Source organism: Eubalaena glacialis, chromosome 2 (genome assembly GCF_028564815.1).
Source record: "Eubalaena glacialis isolate mEubGla1 chromosome 2, mEubGla1.1.hap2.+ XY, whole genome shotgun sequence".
Classification (NCBI taxonomy): domain Eukaryota; kingdom Metazoa; phylum Chordata; class Mammalia; order Artiodactyla; family Balaenidae; genus Eubalaena; species Eubalaena glacialis.
Window position 1 is genome coordinate 51,778,036 of NC_083717.1, and position 21,879 is coordinate 51,799,914.

Here is a 21,879-nt window from a genome sequence, read left to right on the forward strand (position 1 = left end):
CTGGTCCCAGAGGCAAAGAGAAAGCAGAGAACTATAAGAGGATGCTGGAGGCCATACCAGAGGCCAGCAGGTGGCAGGCAATATGGGAAGTGAGACTTCCACCCTTGCACCCGGTTCCAAATGCAGGAGCAAGGTACCACTCAGAACACCCCCATCCTGTGTTTGGACACCCCTGCTTCACGCTGTAGAGTCACAGCTGTCAGTCTGGTGGCATGGTTCTCACTCTCTTTGTTTTATCTCTCCACCCAGCCCAGCAAACCCCACTGGGAATCAGAAAGTCCTTCCAATCTGGGCTCCCCACAGGTTGGCACAGGAGGAAGGGATGATTATGGGACTGGGGACCCACTTCCCTAGGGCCCATCCAGAATGAGACTGGTAATCAGCTTTCAATCCTTGTGTCAGCAATCACCCACTGGAGTGTCAGCTCCATGAGAACAGGGAATTTTACCTCCCGTTCACTGCAGTATACCCCATGCCTAGGACTGGCCCTGACACACAGTCAGCATCAAATAAACACTGGCCGAGTGAATAAAGCACTGCCTTGAAAAACAGAGCATATTACAAGCTTAAATACAGAGACCTGAAAGTCTCACTTCCAATATTGCCTGAAAATAAAATATACTCAAGCCAATTTAGAGAAAACACACACACATAGAGTCATTGAGCGCATAGAATAAAATTAATATTTACATAAAGATTCATTCAAACACTGCCCCCAGGCCTGGTTTATCCATTTTTCCTGATTCTCCAGCAATCGGCCCAGAAAGTAGAGCCTCCAGAGGGAACCACAAGAGCACAGGTGGGTCCCCCCAGGCTAGAGTTCCCTTCCAGACAGCCCTCACCAAGCCTCCAGGAGGCCTGTGTCTGCAATGCTCTATCTACTCCTTTAGAGATCTCAGAGCTACTTTTGCTGAATGACTAAATTTTTTGAAGGATGGAAGAGGGAAGGGAGGGATTATCATAGATCAATTTATTGTTCACACAGGAAGAATTTTTTAACAGAATATACAGGAATTTTTAGAAGGTAACAAGTTTTCCTAAACTGTTAACATTTTTAAATGGTTAGGGATCCCTAACACTGGGCACTGTCTCCCAGCCAGGACGCCTGCAGAATCCTCTTTTGGTGCCCTCCCTGTAGTGCCTCCTGCCCTGAGGCATACGCCTTCCCCAAGTATATGACCCTGGCCTTTCTTTTTTTGCAGGCTCTTAGCCCTAAAATCTCCCTTGGCCCATGCAAGAACATAGGGAAGACAAGAGCCGCTGGATAACACTCCAGCTCCCCACTGTCTGCATCCTGGGGACAGGTCTGGAACCTTCCATACACTTCTCAGAGTTCCCGTTGTAGGAACAAAGCCCCTATTGCCCATAGCAACAATCTTGGTACACACTCACCTTCCACTGGATTTTCCATTGGATTCCACTGGATTTGCTCTTCCCTGTCTCTCTCTCTCCTGCTTCCTGGGACCCCCTCCCTGCCCTAAACTAACCACCTGCATCCAAGTCCTCATGTCAGGTCTGGCTTTAGGGAACCCACCTTTGCTATAGAGATGACACCTTATTTTTTGTTTGTTTAACTTTTTTTTAATATTTATTTGGTTGCACTGGGTCTTAGTTGCAGCAGGCGGGCTCCTTAGTTGTGGCAGGCGGGCTCCTTAGTTGCAGCTTGTGGGCTCCTTAGTTGCAGCTTGCCAGCTCCTTAGTTGCGGCACGTGGGCTCCTTAGTTGTGGCATGAGAACTCTTCGTTGTGGTATGCATGTGGGATCTAGTTCCCTGACCAGGGATCGAATTCGGGCCCTTTGCATTGGGAGCGTGGAGTCTTATCCACTGCGCCACCAGGTAAGTCCCAAGAGATGACACCTTATGTTTTAATAATACTTTCTACTTAATGAAAACCCATTTGTATTAGCCCATTTAACTCCTGGCAACCCGGTGAAGTAAAATATTGAGAAAAGTATTAGCCCTCTTTTACAAATGAGGAAACAAAGGAATAAGAAAATTAGCTGACTTTAAGAACCTGTGCATCCTGGGAAGCGGTGTCAGACCCTGCCCATTGCCGGCAAGGCCCGGTCCAGGGTGTGTTCACTCCCAGGACATTCAGGCGGCAGTGTCCATTTTACAGGGTCCAAATCCAGGGAGTCATACAGCCCCAGGGAATAACAATGATAACAATAATAATAATTTTATTCTTCCCAAACAGTGATTAATGCACATCCCCCACCTATCCAATCACCTCAAAAGAAAATCCAAAAGATTTCCTCAGTCCCTTGTCTTAAAAGGAAATAAAAATGAGATCAAAGGGACTTGGATGAACACATGGTTCATATAAAGCAAATGGCAGGATCAGAGATTCCCCTCAAAGCTTGTGAGAATTAAGCCTGAAAGACAACAGCAGATGCAGAAATGATTATTATTGAACGCTCACACTACAAAAGGTGCCCCATGGGCTATTCCAGGAGACTCTGATCCAAGAAACACTTACCTGGTGATCTCAGAAGTGCTCCCCCTCCCCTGAGCACCAGCAGCCACAGAAGTGGGTGTGGGTTCCTGGCCTCAAAGGGGGCAGGTGAGCCTGACCATCTGGTTTTCCAGGGAGATCCTTGCTCAGCCAACTGCTAACATCTGTGCCAGAATCCTCCACATAAGGTGGTGGACACACATCAGACATGCCACAGGGCACCCAAGAAACACTGCCAGGAGCATGACAGCTGCCTCCTATGGTCCAAGGGAACAAACTCAAGATCCATCCTATGGAATTTGAGATTAAATCATTGAGTACTTTCTTCAGACAACAAGGAGACAGTGCTTGTACTTGAGGTCAGTGAAAGAAACAGTGAGTGACCTCGGTGTGTTGATTTACTGAGGCATTAATGTGGTTTGTTCTTATGCTATTGCAATAGGTGGCCTTTGCATTCCTTTGCTGAGGGCACTTTGTAGGGCCCAAGGTGTATAACAGGGAAGAGCCAAATCTGACTACATGTTGGATCTGTTTCTTTTACTTTAACCTTTGCTTTCTGCTGCTTTTGTTTACTAAAAGGATACAGTCTATACATAATGACCTGCCTCGGGGAACCCTGCCCCTTTCAGGGAAGCATCCTGACAGCTGTCCACCTATGGATGGTTGCAAGAAAGAAGAAATTAGCACATCCCCTCCCCGAGGCTGGCCATTCCAGGGAACATCTGCAAAACCTAAGGCTTTTTTACTTTACTTCCTCATCTCCTCCCCCTCTCTGTGCTATAAAAGAAAGTGGCACCCAGACCCCGATAAGATGGTTTTTCCAAGACATTGGTCTGCCATCTTCTCAGTCTGCCGGCTTTCCAAATAAAGCTGTATTCCTTGCCTCAACATGTCTCCGATTTATTGGCCTGTCCTGCGGTGAGCAGAGCGAGCTTGGACTTGGTAACAGGTGGAAGACGTCTGGGCACAGCTGCCATTCCGGCCACAGTATCTGAAACCTTGGCTCCCTAAAAGAATAGCATTTGGGGAAGGGGTGCCCTTGAGATGAGGGGCAGGAGCTGAAGTAGCAAGAGCAGAGGGGGTGACTTCTCCATCCTGGGGGCAGGGGGTTTGGTTGGGTTCTCTGAGCCACAGGGAGGCACCTCATGCTTGCAGTCCCCAGGGTGGGGGCAGGCAGCACCACTGAGCTGGGCCTCAGGAGCCATGGCCTCTCTGGAAGGTCCCCGTCATCAAGGATGGCCACTACATTGAGAAGTGTCATACTTGGAATAGTAAACAAGTGCTCTGAGAGACCTGCAGACATTACGCCAAATACTAGCCTAAAAGGTGAAGGGCCAGCTTTACCTGCCACAGCAAGATAAAGAGATCTGGCCAAGACCCCAGCGTGACTCGGCACACGGAAGTACACGGAAGACTGTCTCTGTTCAGAGCTCTGAATGCCAGGGGAATGTAGGTGAGCCTCCAGTGCATATCCCCCAGCCTGTGCCACACGCACAAATATGCATCACTCTTAAGGTATAGATTTCCTAAGGAAAAACACTAAAGTAGAAATCATGTTTGTACTTGTGAAAAGGTCCTGGGGCATCGGACAGAAAGGTATGTAAAATTACTCGGTGAAGATTCTTCCATAGCCCAGAACATAGAGCACTCTCAGAGAAGATGGGGTAGTGGGGGCTATGAGAGGAGGAGACACATCAGCCTAAACTGAGCTCACAGCATAAAATTACAATCCACATAGGAAAATGGTCCAGTTTAAAAGAGAATGAGCAAATACAACAAACAGGAAGATCAGGACCCCAAGAAATTCAGAAAGTGGAATAATTCAGAAAAGACTTAAAATAATTATGTTAAAAATAACCAAAGTGATAAAGGAAAGGAAAAATAAAATCATAATGAAAGAACAAGACACTTATAAAAAGGGCAGAGAGAATTGGAAAAGAATGAAATATAACTTCTAGATGTATAGATTATAATCACTAAAATTAAAAACTTACTAGGTGATACAGACTGAAAGTGAGGGGATGGAAAAAGATAGTCCATGCAAATGGAAATCAAAAGAAAGCTGGAGTAGCAATTCTCGTATCAGACAAAATAGACTTTAAAATAAAGACTATTACAAGAGACAAAGAAGGACACTATATAATGATCAAGGGATCGATCCAAGAGGAAGGTATAACAATTGTAAATATTTATGCACCAAACACAGGAGCACCTCAATACATAAGGCAAATACTAACAGCCATAAAAGGGGAAATCGACAGCAACACAATCATAGTAGGGGACTTTAACACCCCACTTTCACCAATGGACAGATCATCCAAAATGAAAATAAATAAGGAAACACAAGCTTTAAATGATACATTAAACAAGATGGACTTAATTGATACTTATAGGACATTCCACTCAAAAACAACAGAATACACATTTTTCTCAAGTGCTCATGGAACATTCTCCAGGATAGATCATATCTTGGGTCACAAATCAAGCCTTGGTAAATTTTAAAAAATTGAAATCGTATCAAGTATCTTTTCCAACCACAACGCTATGAGACTAGATATCAATTACAGGAAAAGATCTGTAAAAAATACAAACACATGGAGGCTACACAATACACTACTTAATAACGAAGTGATCACTGAAGAAATCAAAGGGGAAATCAAAAAATACCTAGAAACAAATGATAATGGAGACACGACGATCCAAAACCTATGGGATGCAGCAAAAGCAGTTCTAAGAGGGAAGTTTATAGCAATACAAGCCTACATCAAGAAACAGGAAACATCTCGAATAAACAACCTAACCTTGCACCTAAAGCAATTAGAGAAAGAAGAACAAAAAAACCCCAAAGCTAGCAGAAGGAAAGAAATCATAAAGATCAGATCAGAAATAAATTAAAAAGAAATGAAGGAAACAATAGCAAAAATCAATGAAACTAAAAGCTGGTTCTTTGAGAAGATAAACAAAATTGATAAACCATTAGCCAGACTCATCAAGAGAAAAAGGGAGAAGACTCAAATCAATAGAATTAGAAATGAAAAAGGAGAAGTAACCACTGACACTGCAGAAATACAAACGATCATGAGAGATTACTACAAGCAACTCTATGCCAATAAAATGGACAACCTGGAAGAAATGGACAGATTCTTAGAAATGCACAACCTGCCGAGACTGAACCAGGAAGAAATAGAAAATATGAACAGACCAATCACAAGCACTGAAATTGAAACTGTGATTAAAAATCTTCCAACACACAAAAGCCCAGGACCAGATGGCTTCACAGGCGAATTCTATCAAACATTTAGAGAAGAGCTAACACCTACCCTTCTCAAACTCTTCCAAAATATTGCAGAGGGAGGAACACTCCCCATCTCATTCTACGAGGCCACCATCACCCTGATACCAAAACCAGACAAAGATGTCACAAAGAAAGAAAACTACAGGCCAGGCCAATATCACTGATGAACATAGATGCAAAAATCCTCAACAAAATACTAGCAAACAGAATCCAACAGCACATTAAAAGGATTATACACCATGATCAAGTGGGGTTTATTCCAGGAATGCAAGGATTCTTAAATATACGCAAATCAATCAACGTGATACATCATATTAACAAATTGAAGGAGAAAAACCATATGATCATCTCAATAGATGCAGAGAAAGCTTTCGACAAAATTCAACACCCATTTATGATAAAAGTCCTGCAGAAAGTAGGCATAGAGGGAACTTTCCTCAACATAATAAAGGCCGTATATGACAAACCCACAGCCAACATTGTCCTCAATGGTGATAAACTGAAACCATTTCCACTAAGATCAGGAACAAGACAATGTTGCCCACTCTCACCACTATTATTCAACATAGTTTTGGAAGTCCTAGCCACAGCAATCAGAGAAGAAAAAGAAATAAAAGGAATCCAAATCGGAAAAGAAGAAGTAAAGCTGTCACTGTTTGCAGATGACATGACACTATACATAGAGAATCCAAAAGATGCTACCAGAAAACTACTAGAGCTAATCAATGAATTTGGTAAAGTAGCAGGATACAAAATTAATGCACAGAAATCTCTTGCATTCCTGTATACTAATGATGAAAAATCTGAAAGTGAAATTAAGAAAACACTCCCGTTTACCATTGCAACAAAAAGAATAAAATATCTAGGAATAAACCTACCTAAGGAGACAAAAGACCTGTATGCAGAAAATTATAGGACACTGATGAAAGAAATTAAAGATGATACAAATAGACGGAGAGATATACCATGTTCTTGGATTGGAAGAATCAACATTGTGAAAATGACTCTGCTACCCAAAGCAATCTACAGATTCAATGCAATCCCTATCAAACTACCACTGGCATTTTTCACAGAACTAGAACAAAACATTTCACAATTTGTATGGAAACACAAAAGATCCCGAATAGCCAAATCAATCTTGAGAACGAAAAATGGAGCTGGAGGAATCAGGCTCCCTGACTTCAGACTATATTACAAAGCTACAGTAATCAAGACAGTTTGGTACTGGCACAAAAACAGAAATATAGATCAATGGAACAGGATAGAAAGCCCAGAGATAAGCCCACGCACATATGGTCACCTTATCTTTGATAAAGGAGGCAAGCATATACAGTGGAGAAAAGACAGCCTCTTCAATAAGTGGTGCTGGGAAAATTGGACAGGTACATGTAAAAGTATGAAATTAGAACACTCCCTGACACCATACACAAAAATAAACTCAAAATGGATTCAAGACCTAAGTGTAAGGCCAGACACTATCAAACTCTTAGAGGAAAACATAGGCAGAACATTCTATGACATAAATCACAGCAAGATCCTTTTTGACCCAGCTCCTAGAGAAATGGAAATAAAAACACAAATAAACAAATGGGACCTAATGAAACTTAAAAGCTTTTGCACAGCAAAGGAAACCATAAACAAGACCAAAAGACAACCCTCAGAATGGGAGAAAATATTTGCAAATGAAGCAACTGACAAAGGATTAATCTCCAAGATTTACAAGCAGCTCATGCAGCTCAATAACAAAAAAACAAACAACCCAATCCAAAAATGGGCAGAAGACCTAAATAGACATTTCTCCAAAGAAGATATACAGATGGCCAACAGACACATGAAAGAATGCTCAACATCATTAATCATTAGAGAAATGCAAATCAAAACTACAATGAGGTATCATCTCACACCGGTCAGAATGGCCATTATCAAAAAATCTAGAAACAATAAATGCTGGAGAGGGTGTGGAGAAAAGGGAACACTCTTGCACTGTTGGTGGGAATGTAAATTGATACAGCCACTATGGAGAACAGTATGGAGGTTCCTTAAAAAACTAAAAATAGAACTACCATACGACCCAGCAATCCCACTACTGGGCATATACCCTGAGAAAACCATAATTCAGAAAGAGTCATGTACCAAAATATTCATTGCAGCTCTGTTTACAATAGCCAGGACATGGAAGCAACCTAGGTGTCCATCATCGGATGAATGGATAAAGAAGATGTGGCACATATATACAATGGAATATTACTCAGCCATAAAAAGAAATGAAATGGAGGTATTTGTAGTGAGGTGGATGGAGTTAGAGTCTGTCATACAGAGTGAAGTAAGTCAGAAAGAGAAAAACAAATACAGTATGCTAACACATATATATGGAATCTAAGGAAAAAAAAAAAAGGTCATGAAGAACCTAGTGGCAAGATGGGAATAAAGACACAGACCTACTAGAGAGTGGACTTGAGGATATGGGGAGGGGGAGGGGTGAGATGTGACAGGGTGAGAGAGTGTCATGGACATATATACACTACCAAATGTAAAATAGATAGCTAGTGGGAAGCAGCCGCATAGCACAGGGAGATCAGCTCGGTGCTTTGTGACCACCTAGAGGGGTGGGATAGGGAGGGTGGGAGGGAGGGAGATGCAAGAGGGAAGAGATATGGGAACATATGTATATGTATAACTGATTCACTTTGTTATAAAGCAGAAACTAACACACCATTGTAAAGCAATTATACTTCAATAAAGATGTTTAAAAAAAAAAAAAAAAAGAGCTATATGGGCAGAAAAGAAACCACAGGCTTAAGGCTAAAAGGAAAAAAAAAAAAAAAAACTTACTAGGTGGACTAAGTGGAGATTAGACCCAATTTAACAGAAATGTGGTGAACTGGGAGACCAATGAGAAGAATTACCCAGAATACAGAATATAGAGATAAAGAGACCAAACACATAAAAAGAAATTACAAAACATGGACGAAAGACTAGGAAGGTCCACATCAGCTAGTGGTCCCAGGAGAAGAATAAGCAGATAACAGGGAAGAGGCATTCTTCAGTGAGATGGAGGCTGGGCATTTTCCAGAACTGACAGAAGCCATGAATCCTTACATCCAAAAATCACAATAAGTCCCAAATGGGATAAGTATGGGAAACCCACCATAGATATACTATAGAACACAAAGATAATAACATTTTTTAAACCTGCACAGAGAAAAGACAGAATCTATTTACACAGAATCTAAAGTTGAAATACCTTTTGTAGCAAAAATAGTAGACAGTGGAATAAGATCTTCAAAGTGTTAAGAAAAGATAAGACTCAACCTAGAATTCTATATTCAGCTAAATCATCAGTAAGAGTACCAGTGAAATAAAGACAGTTTTGGAAAAACAAAGATAATAATGTAACCACTCAGAAACCCTGATTAAAATGTTCTTTAAGAAGGACATTAAATACAGAAACATGGGTTGCAAGAAATAATACTGAGCAAATAAGTTGGTAAATATATAAATAAATCTAAATATTTTAACTGTAAGAATATATAATGATGATGATTAAATGGGAGGGGACAAAATATATAATTAAATTAACAGATAAAAATAATAAGGAAAATGAAAGCATTTGAAGGCTCTTGTGTTATGAATGAAAGACACCTGATACTTTTAGACTTCCTTAGGACAATTTTTTTTTTTAATTTTAGGGTAACAACAACAAAAAAAGTGAATAGATTATAAAATTTGCACACCAGTGGAAGAAAAAAGGGGGAATAAAGAAAAGCTGGTGGAACCAACAGAAAGAAATGAAAACAACAACAAAAAGAAACAGAAGCAAAGAAAAAGCATGGTATTGTAAATGGAAAACAAAAGATGGTAGAAATACATGTAATTATATCAGTAACACCATAAATATAAAAATACTAACCTTGCCAATGAAAAGACAGATGTTCTTAAATTGGACAGTTTTTAAAATTCAGATACATATTACTTTTAAGAAACTATATAAAACATCATTATAGAGAAGGATTGAAATTAAAACTAAGGAAAAAGAAAAATCAGGCAAACAATGAGGAAAATAAAAACTACTGGTAATACTAATATTAGATGAAAATAGCTAGAAGGCCAAAAGCTTTACCAGGGATAAAGATGGCCTATTACACGATAATAAAAGAAATAATTCACCAGGAATACAGCTCCTAGACCTGTATGCAACAAACAATACTGCCTCATAACCTACAAAGCAAAAATTGATAGAATTAAAGGGTGAAATATGCCAAACTACAATAAGTTATGAGATTTTTAATATACCTCTAATTAAAACAAGTAAGTCAAGCAAGACAAAAATAATGAGGATATGAATGATTTTGAGATCACAACAATTTGAACTAATGAACATATATAAAATGCTGTTCACAACAATTAAAGAATACATATTCTTTTAATTACATATAAAACATTTATTAAAACAAAAATAGCTATGTTCTAAACCACAATTCAAATCTCAACCATTACCAAAGAATCAATATCATATGGAATGCAGTATGGCCAACAAGCTTCTAACAGACCTAAACCTCCTGTAGAGAGCAACTGTAAACTTAAACAAAATACAAAAATCCACTGACTGGATTACTGGAAAGTAAGCCAATGCAGGAAGATGTTGGTGGGGAGTCAAAGCTTGGAAGAACAGAACAGCACAGGGGACTGAAGGCAGGCCTGGTCAGTGCTATAGGGTGGCTTATACTCCAATAGAATGCCCACAATCCTCAGGCCTAAAGAACCAAAGGACAGAGTTCAGAGCACAAAAGTGACTAGAAACTAAGTGGGGGCATATTAGAAAGGAGAGCTCCAAGAAGGGGAAGCCCAAAATTCTGTATATCAACTATATCAAACTCTCTAAACGATCCCTACGTGGAACAGACTCTAGCTAAGGATAAAAGAACGGAACTGAGATTTGAGATGCTGCCTGAGAGACAAATTTTGCAGTTTGAGCCCAAGAAAATTAACTGTCAGCTAAAATACTCCAGAGGAATAGAATCCACTTCAAAATATTACATTTACATCCAGAACACATTCCATATGTTATTCATATTGACATATGAATAACTAGGACAATGTGACCCGTTTGCAAGAGAAAAGACAGTAAATGGAGAAAAAAAATCCCATGACGACCCACCTGTTAGAAGAGCAGACAAGAATTTTAAAGCAATTATTATCACCATGCCTAAGGACTTAAAGGAAAATATGCTCTTGATGAATGAAAATATAGGAAATCTCAGCAGAGATCCTGAAACTATAAAAAAAGAACCAGATGGAAAACTTGATATGGGCCACATTTTTTAACCACTAAACAGAGAACTATAAATCATTTTTGAACAATGGCAAAAACACATGATAAAAATTTATAAATGTAAACCTGCAATGATAATAGATAATAATAGAGAATACTTTGTGCCAAACGTTGTAAGTGCATTATATATTAACTTATCTAATCATCTTAATAATTCTATAAAGTACATGCAATTATTATCACCATTTTTACAAATAAAGAAATTTAGGCACAAAAAGATTAAATAAATTACTCAAGGTCATTCAAGCCAGTAAGTGGTGGAGGCAGGAATTCCAACCCAGTAGGCCAGGGACTTCCCTGGTGGCGCAGTGCTTAAGAATCCGCCTGCCAATGCAGGGGACATGGGTTCGAGCCTTGATCCGGGAAGATCCCACATGCCGTGGAGCAACTAAGCCCATGCACCACAACTACTGAGCCTGCGCTCTAGAGCTGGCAAGCCACAACTACTGAGCCCGCGTGCCACAACTACTGAAGCCTGCGTGCCTAGAGCCTGTGCTCCGTAACAAGAGAAGCCACTGCAACGAGAAGCCCGTGCACCGCATCGAAGAGTAGTCCCTGCTCGCCACAACTAAAGGAAGCCCACATCCAGCAACGAAGACCCAATGCAGCCAAAAATATAAATAAATAAATAAATTTATACAAACCCAGTAGGCATATCTGTAAATTCTTAAGTACCTACACTGTACTGCCCCTCTAGGAAAAAACTATTATGGAACTTGGAGAATATTTAGAACTGGATACTGGAAATATTACATATCAAAATTTGTATGCAGTTAAAGGTATGCTTATAGGAAAATGTATAGCCTCAAATATATACATTAAAAATTAAGAAAGAGTAAAGTTTAATGAGCTAAGTATTCTGAAAAAGTTAGGAAAAAAGCAACTTGATTAAATCTAGAGAATGTTAAAAAAAAAAGGAACATGGATAAACCTAAAAAACGTTATTGTAAGTGATAAAAGCAAACTGCACAGTACGAAGCCACTTATGTAAATGTTAAAACATACAAAACAACACAACATGCAGTTTATGACTATATATCACAAATGCCATAATAGTTTTAAAAAACATGGATAGGAAGGATTCACACCAACCTCAGGATGGTGGTTTCTTCTGGACAGTAAGCTAGAGGGATGATAAGGGGTGGGGTGGAAGGATACTCACTCATATCCATAAATGTTAATTTCTCTCAAGAAAAAGATGTTCCAAAGCAGATGTGACCAGATCCTAACATGGGTTAAGTCTGAATACTGGGCATGTGGGCCTTCAGTTTTTGTTTTGTGCTTTTTTTCCCCATTTTAAATATTTTACAAAAATAATTTATACCTGCTACCTTTGTTTACTTCTATCTCCCTTATGAGCTTCCTGGAGGCAGGGACCATGCTGTGTCATGCTCACCACAGTATGTTCATTGTCTAGAGGGTCAATGAATACTTGATGACTGAATAAACAAAAACGAGAGCATATGACCTTTAAGGGTAACTTCCAGTCTGGAAACACTAAGAGTCCCTGATTGCATTACAGATTTTCTCAAGAGGCAAGAATGACAGATTCAAGAATAATAATGAGAACCTTTAGCTTTCACTCAGTGCTCTCACAGAGTTTCTCTTTCTTTTCCACTTAATACAGAACAAGGGCACTGAAGTGGTCCTCTAATATTAAAGAATGGGGATACAAATCATAATTATAACCACAGCAGCTGCAACTAATATTTGTTAGTTGCTAAGTGACAAGTATGCATTATCTCATTTAAAACTCACAAAACTCCCAAGAGGTAGATGGTATTAGTCAGGTGCAGATGATGAAACTGAAGCTCAGTGGCCCAGTCCTTTCTAAAGTTGCCTGAGTCTACACAGCTCCTTTCTTATTTATCAAGAAAAAACTGTGAATAGATGATGACCAGCCAACTATGATATCTATTCTTATAGAAAGGGTCCCTTTATACAGCCCATTTCTAATTTCCTCTAAGTTTGTTTTTTGCCTCTTAGGCATTTGTAAGTGTTCTTATGAACATTCCCCCAACCAATGTGGCTGGAAGCAGTACCATCACCCTCTCACCTCTGTGTTCTTCAGCAATAACCCTGAGAAGCAGACAAGACCTGCATCATATCAATGTTACAGATGAGAAAACAGAGGCCATTGTGGGCTGAACTGTGTATGCTAATCCTCAGTACCTTCGAATATGACCGAGTTTGCAGATAGGGGATTTAAAGAGGTAATTAAGTGAAATTGGGATCATTAGGGTGGGCTCTAATCCAATATAACTGACATTCTTAAAGAAGAGGAGATTAGGACACAGACATGCATAGACCATGAGACCATAAGAGGACACAGGAAGAAGACTGCCATCTACAAGCTAAGGAGAGAGGCCTCAGAAGAAACCAACCCTGCCCACACAGTGATCTCAGACTTCTAGACTCCAAAACTGTGAGGAAGTGAATGCCTGTTGTTCAAGCTGCCAGGTCTGTGGTAGTTTGTTCCAGCAGCCCCAGAAAACTAATACAGAGGCACAGAGATGCCAAGGGACACTTCTGGGGTCACACGCAAGGGAGACAGAGTGGGTCTCTACCATCATTCTTCTTTCTCTTTCTCCAGGAATAATAATTCTTAAAATATTGGTGTCTCTTTTTGGATTTAATATTTTTATATGTGAATACATATTTAAAATATTAACATGAAAAAACTCAAAGTACAAATTTAATTCCATTTCCTTTGGGTTCTTCTTCCACTTAAGATGCAGAAAAACATGGAAGACCATCACCACCACTGAAACAACAAAAAACACTGGATAAACAACGAAATCATATTTTGCTTTACCCACTGGAGATCTAAGGTCTCAAAGAAGTTTAGAGGAACTAAATTTCAGAGGGATTGAGCCCTTCCTAATGAGCAAAAACCAGTAGCCATGTTTATCCCGGGCACAGGTGGGATGAGGAGTTAATTAGCATCTGATGAGGACCCTGTGAAGTTAGAAGGAACCAGCCAAAGTCTTATCAACCACATGGGCTGGAATGATGGATTCTATCTGGATTAGAGGTGTCCTGAATCTATTCTACCAGACTTTTACCTGACTTTCAGGAAGTCAGGACAAGGATGGAAGGCAGAGTGACATCTCCATAGTCATGTGGGGACTGAGCTAAGCTCTTCTACTCTTGCCTCAAGATGCTTGAAACCAGTGGTGAACTGAAAGGAACTCAAGTCATGATCCAAATTAACCCTGATTAAACAGAAGAGTTTATCTCCTCAGCCCAGTTGCCTCCTTATCACCAGAAGAGAAGCCAGCTGAGGACAAAGCTGTCAGATACAGAACTGCTGTGGCCAAGGCTGACCTGAGGTCCAACCTCCTGCTCTGCTCCTCAGCTCCAGGAGCCCATGGCAGTGATGTCATTAGTATTGAAGCCAGTTTGATTTCTGTCATTTCCAACCAAATGAATCTTAAGTGACACAAAACACAAGTCCCAACCATTTATTTATTACAGAGTATATACAGATATTATTACACATGCAAATTCTTGCACAAATCGGCAATACACAATTTCTGAATCGTTATGGTATCCTCTACTCACTAAAATTAACTTCAGAATGCTATAAATTAATGAAACAATACTATAAAATTACTGCACTGTTTTTTAAAACAATCGTAACAAAACAAACTATAAAGTAAACATCAGTGACTTCACAGGCACCACTGCTGAATGGCATTGGTGTATTTGTGTTCTAAAGAGCCCACCACCATGCAAAACGTTGCAGGATTCCTACTTTGACAGTGCCTCATAGGAAACTAGTTTCATTATTTTACAATCTACTTCAACCATCCACATGTTACATCTACCACAGTGGATGAGAAGAGATTCAAATTGTCACTAAAAACCACGAAAGTGCTAGTGGGAAGATTCTAAACTGAATCTGAATGGAGAAATTAAAATAAGCATAGCAGGCAGACAAAAAGTTTTGAAGTCAAAATAACCACTCAAAAAATCAAGAAACAGGGACTTCCCTGGCAGTCCAGTGGGTAAGACTCTGCGCTCCCAATGCAGGGGTCCCGGGTTCGATCCCTGGTGGGGAACTAGGTCCCACATGCATGCCGCAACTAAGCGTCGGCATGCCGCAGCGAAGACCCAGCACAGCCAAAATAAATAAATAAAATATTAAAAAACAAAATCAAGAAACATTTCAAAATATCCAAAGTACCATTTTAGTGTTTGAGAACAGCCAAAAATATCTTCAAAAACTCATGCTCACCAAAATAAATAAATAAATAAATAAATTTTAAAAAAAGAAAAAGAAAAAAGGCTCACAGCCTTCATATTTTCATGCGAAGTTCCAAGCTGGAGTGATATTTTTTAAATTAATTTATAAGGTCCTAGAGTAAGAAGCTGTAAAGGAACTAGGATCCATCTGTCCCCTCTCTGGAAGCCCCGAAGACTGCTAGAAATGCAACCTCTATAGTACCAAAGAGAAGGCAGTGATTCCTCCCAGGTGGCCTTTCCTGTGTCAGTCCCTCTATCCCCCAAGACAACATGGCAGCTTACCCAGACTCAGCTCGCAGGTAAATTGAGTGCTTCATGGAGGAGAAAGAGTTATCAGACTGCTCCTCACCTGCGTGAGCCAGCTGGCTACCCCAAGGCCATGTCCAAGGTGGAATAACACAGATCAATGACAAGGCACAATTACACCCATGGCTGCCATGCTCAGCCATAAAGAACATGTTCCCATGGGAAATCGTGGATTAATCTGATTAATCTTTCCAGGAAACTTCAAGAATGTATTTTGCTGGAGTCCCAGTAAATTAATTTTCCCAGTTTCTAAACCCCCAATGTTTGAAAGTTAATCCAAACTAGATAGGGCGTAATTGACTGCTCATTAGCTAAGCCTCTTAGAAGGTCTGTTGTCTTTCCCAACACAGCAACAAAGTTTACTATTGCACACAAAGCAAGAAGGACCAGAAGCAAAGTCTATACCTTTCTCCTATGTCTGTGTTCCTACCCAGGACAGAGCCTGAGTTGGCACCACCTTAAATATACATGTTGCTCCTGCATGGCAGAGCATGTTGATGTGAGATTTGGGGGCTGGGAAGAAACCCCCTGGTTTTGTTCATTTTATTTCCTTCACTAAAGGCAAAACAGTCTCTCAGAAGAGTGCCTCCAAACTAGCCTTAGGGACAAAAATGCAAACACAAACACAATTTATCATTTTGTCAGCAATCCTTGCTATCACACCCCTAAAGAGGATGGCAGCTGGTAATTAGACAAATATTCCATGATATCATCCACAGGCACCCGGGGTTTCTGGTCACTGACTAGCAGCTGATGAGCACTGGCTGGAGCAAAGGGAAAGTAAGAATAAAACATATTTGTCCTTGGGTTTCACTGTGTGGCCCTGCTTGGTGGTTCTCACCTGAGAAAACCCACTTCCGATGGCCCACAGGTGCTATTAATCATGTCTGAAACTTAGCGCAGCAGTTCTCAGCACCAGCTGAACGTTAGAACCACCTGGAGAGGTTTCAAATCGCTAGATGCCCAGGCTGCACCCCAGACCAATAAAAGCGGCTCTCTGGGGGCAGGAGCTGGGTGTGACTAGTTGTTAAAGTTCCCCAGGTGATGCCAATGGACAGCCAGGGCTGAGAACCTCTGCCTTAGAGTCATCCCCCTGCCTCTGAAACAATATGGTCAGATCAGCTGCAGAAAATGCACAAAGATTTAGAATGACCACTAGTCATCTACTTTGAGAGGAGAGAGAGAAAAAAATCCACCGATTGACCCAGATAGGGTCAGCTGGCTAACGTTTAAAATAACACACCAACATCAAGCCCAAACACACAACCAACCATCGGACTTACCAAAACCCCTGCTTCCTACAAGTAATTTTTTGCTGAGACCTCTCTTTCCTCTTTTTGTAAGGGTGCAGGAAGGAACACAGCAAAACCCTATGTATGGTGGCATTCTTTCTCCTGGAGTTGCAGAGATGACCCTGATCCAGCAAAATCACCTCTAATACCTCCCTGCTGAATGCAGACTAGGCTAAGGAGGGTGACTATGTGGATAGGGTCAGGACTGCATGCACCAGTGGAGCTAAGCTGCAGGGCTCACTTATACATAACAAAGCTGTTCTAAAAGACAGTCATATAATCGATTTACTTCCAAGGTCATTGGAATACTAAACTGAGACACTATATTTTTATTCAAAGTCTTTAAACTACAAAAGAACAACTCCCAAAGGTCAGCCGTGGGGTCCCATGCTCTCCAGGGAGGATGTGACACCTGTGAGCAGCAGGATATCATCTTCATCAAGGGACACTCACAGGCAGACTGCTAGTGACACAGCACGGTGAAATGTCCTTAAACACTTAACAGATAAAGCAGAGGTTGCCCAAATAGAGGCACAGAATACAAGAACCCTGCGTTCTCAGCCCAAGCTGTTTATTAGAACCACCTTCAACAACACACCCAAGTCACACCACGGACCAATTAGATCAGGACTTGGGGGGACTGGCTAGTGCATGGCATTTTTTAAAGCAGTGGCTCTCACACTTAAGCATGATCAGATTTACCTGGACCCACCCCCATGGTTTCTGATTCAGGAGGTGGGGGGGTGGGGAAAAGAACATGCAGTTCTAACAGAGTCCCAGGTGATGCTGATGTTGCTGGGGTCACACTCTTAAGAACCACTGCTTCGGGCTTCCCTGGTGGCGCAGTGGTTGAGAATCTGCCTGCTAACGCAGGGGACACGGGTTCGAGCCCTGGTCTGGGAGGATCCCACATGCCGCGGAGCGACTGGGCCCGTGAGCCACAACTACTGAGCCTGCGCGTCTGGGGCATGTGCTCCGTAACAAAAGAGGCCACGATAGTGAGAGGCCCGCGCACCGCGATGAAGAGTGGCTCCCACTTGCCACAACTAGAGAAAGCCCTCACACAGAAACGAAGACCCAACACAGCCAAAAATAATAAATAAATAAATAATTTAAAAAAAAAAAAAGAACCACTGCTTCATAGGTCCCCCAGGTGACTCTAATTAGTGCAGACAAGACTGAGGACCACTGTATAAGGAGAGCAAGCTCTGGCCAGGGTGCCAAGGGAAGGAATTCTCATCCTAGCTCTGCCACCAACCTCGGGCTTGATAACAATAAACCACTGAGGTTTTTCAGGCCTCAACTTGCTCCAGATCTATAAAATTGAGACACTACACAAAAGAGATCCTGGGTTCTTTCTAGAAACGCCTTTTTCAAAGGGCTGCTACACATGAAACGCTGATATTAATACACATAGAAATGAAAAGAAAGTGGCCTTATGGGCAATAAAAAAAGCTTTCAAAATACAGGGAAAGGTAAGTTCTTGCTCACAAGATTTCAGCACACTTGGAGACACAGCAATGGGGATGGTCTAGGGATGTGCGATGGCACCAAAAGCCAAAAGGGCCTGTGTTGTGAGTCATTCACACTATTTCCCAGACTCACCTGTTAGGACCTTGCAGAGCTGCCCAGATATCCGGGTCTCGGCAGAGGGGTTGGGTGTCAAGGACCATCTGCGCCTGATCAGATGCTCTTGTCCCTGGGAATTGTTGAGGGGCTGGATTAGCACCTGCTCCTGCCCAAGCTGGATGAGGCCAACCTGCCCAGAAAGAGGAAAACAGTTGTCAGTCATCCTCATTCACACTTGCCCACGGCCCCAGAGCCAGAGTGTGGAAAGGCCACCTAGCTATGGCCTGCTTCCCATGCCTGGGCTTTTTCTTTGCAGGTTGCACCAATTTACGGAGTCCAAGAATGAGCTCTTGCATGACTTGAAACATCTCACCCAGCAGTTGTGTTGGGGGTCAGGTGACAGAAGGCGGTGGGCGGGGGGCACAACAGCACCCATTTTCTGGGTTCACTTTCAAAGATATCTTACTTTAGTGTTAATGTTTTTTTAATATTTCTTTTCAGGCAAGGCTTTATTGGGGCCCCTGCTGCAGCAGGGGGGAGGGAGAACAGATTCCCTTGTTTGGCTGCTCCTATGCACTTACTTCTAATTAAAGCCCATTTAAAAAACTATTTTTTAAATCATCCCCTAAAAGTCCACCTAAGGAGGTACCTCCAAAAGTGCTGGGAATGAATGACAATTAGATCCTTAACGGGAAAAAAATATATCTTATTCCTGGGGAATATTTAGAATTAAATAGAGAGGATGGAGTCAGACCTGTAGTGGTAATAGTTTTGTGATAGTGGATTTGTAGATTTTTTTCAGTGTTTAAGAGAACTTGGCAGAGTATCTAATGGATTCAATTTGTGATTCTAATTTAAAGCACAGCAATGATTTAGACCTGTAATTTAAAAATCTTATTAGGCTTATAAACAGTATCAGAATGTATAAGAGAACTTAAGACTTCCCATGTTTATAAAACTAGTTAACTCATTATTTGTAAGAATCATTTAAGTACTTGCAAAGGGTTTATTTTTTAATCAGACAACAGAAGAACTTGAAAATGAAATTGAATATGGTAAATTTCTACACACAGTTTTAAAGGTTTAAACATTGTTAATCACCAATTTGTAAATAGGATTAAATGTTATCCAAAGGCCCCTTAAAAGGAATTTCAAAAACTTGCTAGATTATAAATAGAACATGACTTGTAAATTGAACAAAAAACTTAAGGACTGGGATTCTTAATTCGTCGCTTTAATAGAGTGAATATTAATTCTTAAAAATATATACACAATGCAGAGAACATTTCCTTTCATTTGGAACCAATGCTAACAGCATTAAAACAATTTGCCCTCCTTCCCCAGGATACCTGCTGCTAGCTTCTCTTCTGAGACATCAACAAAACAAGGTAAACCGCTCACAAAGATCCTGACTGGGCCAGGGCTGAGAATTATCTGTGTTTGCACACTGGGCCCTGCAGTCCACAGCCCCTGCTCTGCGTTCATGGTCAGGACCACCTTTGCTAGCACAGATTCAGGAGATTGGGCCAATCTGTCTTAGGCTGTCACGAACATCCTTTGTTCTCTCTCTCCCCAGTACTATTTTCTAAAAGCCATGACACTGTTCTCTTTTCTTAAAAAAAAAAAATTTATTTAGTTGGCTGTGCCAGGTCTTAGTTGTGGCATATGAACTCTTAGTCGTGGCATGTGGGATCTAGTTCCCTGACCAGGGATCGAACCTCGGTAGCCTGCATTGGGAACGAGGAGTCTTAGCCACTGGACCACCAGGGAAGCCCTGACACTACTTTCTAAAAGCGGTAGTTCTCAAACTCCAGTGTGCATCAAAATCATCTGGAGGTCATGGATGCTCACCAAGAACGTTCATTTCTAACAAGTCCCCAGGTGATACTGATGCTGCGTGCCCGAGGACCAGGCTTTGAGAAGCACTGCTCTCCACCACAGCTCAGCAATTCCTCAGGTCTCAGGTACAGAGCTCACTCCAACCAAATGATATAGACTCCTCTACTTTCTGAAAGGATGCATCAATACCAGTCCTCTGAAAATAAATCAGATCCACTAATAAGACCACCTACAACATTTAGTCCCCAAAACAGGGGTTGAGACGGTACTCACTGCTGTAAGCAGATTTCAAGGTTTCCATTTCATTAGAACTTCTGCCAAGAACTCAGAGATTTTACTGCCCAAATAAAACTGTCTTAAAGTGGCACTGCATGACCTGCCGGGAAGCATGGCTTTCTCCCCTCTCCTTTGAAGTTAAAACTTGAGTTTGTTCACTATGATACTTTGGGGAGATTGAAGAAGCGGAGGCAGAGAGTGGCTGTGGGAGGCTGTGCAGATCCACCAGAGCTGTGTGTATAGAAAGCCTCAGTGGAACCCTCCTGCACTGTTGGTGGGAATGTAAGTTGATACAGCCACTATGGAAAACAGTATGGAGGGTCCTTAAAAAACTAAAAACAGAAATACCATTATGATCCAGCAATCCCACTACTGGGCATATACCCTGAGAAAACCATAATTCAAAAAGAGTCATGTACCATAATGTTCACTGCAACTCTATTTACAATAGCCAGGACATGGAAGCAACCTAAGTGTCCATCATCGGATGAATGGATAAAGAAGATGTGGCACATATATACAATGGAATATTACTCAGCCATAAAAAGAAACGAAACTGAGTGATTTGTAGTGAGGTGGATGGACCTAGAGTCTGTCATACAGAGTGAAGTAAGTCAGAAAAACAAATACCATATACTAACACATATATATGCAATCTTAAAAAAAAATGGTTCTGATGAACCTAGGGGCAGGAGAGGAATAAAGACACAGACGTAGGGGCTTCCCTGGTGGTGCAGTGGTTAAGAATCCGCCTGCCAATGCAGGGGACATGGGTTCGAGCCCTGGTCCAGGAAGATCCCACATGCCGCGGAGCAACGAAGCCCATGCACCACAACTACTGAGCCTGTGCTCTAGAGCCCATGAGTCACAACTACTGAGCCCATGTGCCACAACTACTGAAGCCCATGCACCTAGAACCCATGCTCCACAACGAGAAGCCCCCGCAATAAGAAGCCAGCGCATCACAACAAAGAGCAGCCCCCGCTTGCCGCAACTAGAGAAAGCCCGCACACAGCAATGAAAACCCAACACAGCCAAAAATAAATAAATACATAAATAAATAAATTAATTTAAAAAAAGACACAGACGTAGAGAATGGACTTGCGGACACGGGGAGCGGGAAGGGTAAGCTGGGACGAAGTGAAAGAGTAACACTGACATATATATACTACCAAATGTAAAATAGATAGCAGTGGGAAGCAGCTGCATAGCACAGGGAGATCAGCTCGGTGCTTTGTGTCCACCTGGAGGGGTGGGATAGGGAGG

The 21,879-nt window shown here is 41.4% G+C and overlaps 1 protein-coding gene across 3 annotated transcripts in view; it reads right to left on the reverse strand.

Annotated features, from left to right (window-relative positions):
- ADAMTS17 (ADAM metallopeptidase with thrombospondin type 1 motif 17) overlaps window positions 1–21,879 on the reverse strand; it is a 364,035-nt gene that overhangs the window by 332,702 nt on the left and 9,454 nt on the right. For all 3 annotated transcript variants that reach the window (XR_009699355.1, XM_061179999.1, XM_061179998.1), the window contains exon 3: window positions 18,535–18,688. Coding sequence is in view for 2 of the 3 variants with exons in the window: in XM_061179999.1 (XP_061035982.1) it covers window positions 18,535–18,688 (154 nt within the window). In the remaining variant the exon portion in view is untranslated. The remainder of the gene's footprint in view (window positions 1–18,534; window positions 18,689–21,879) is intronic.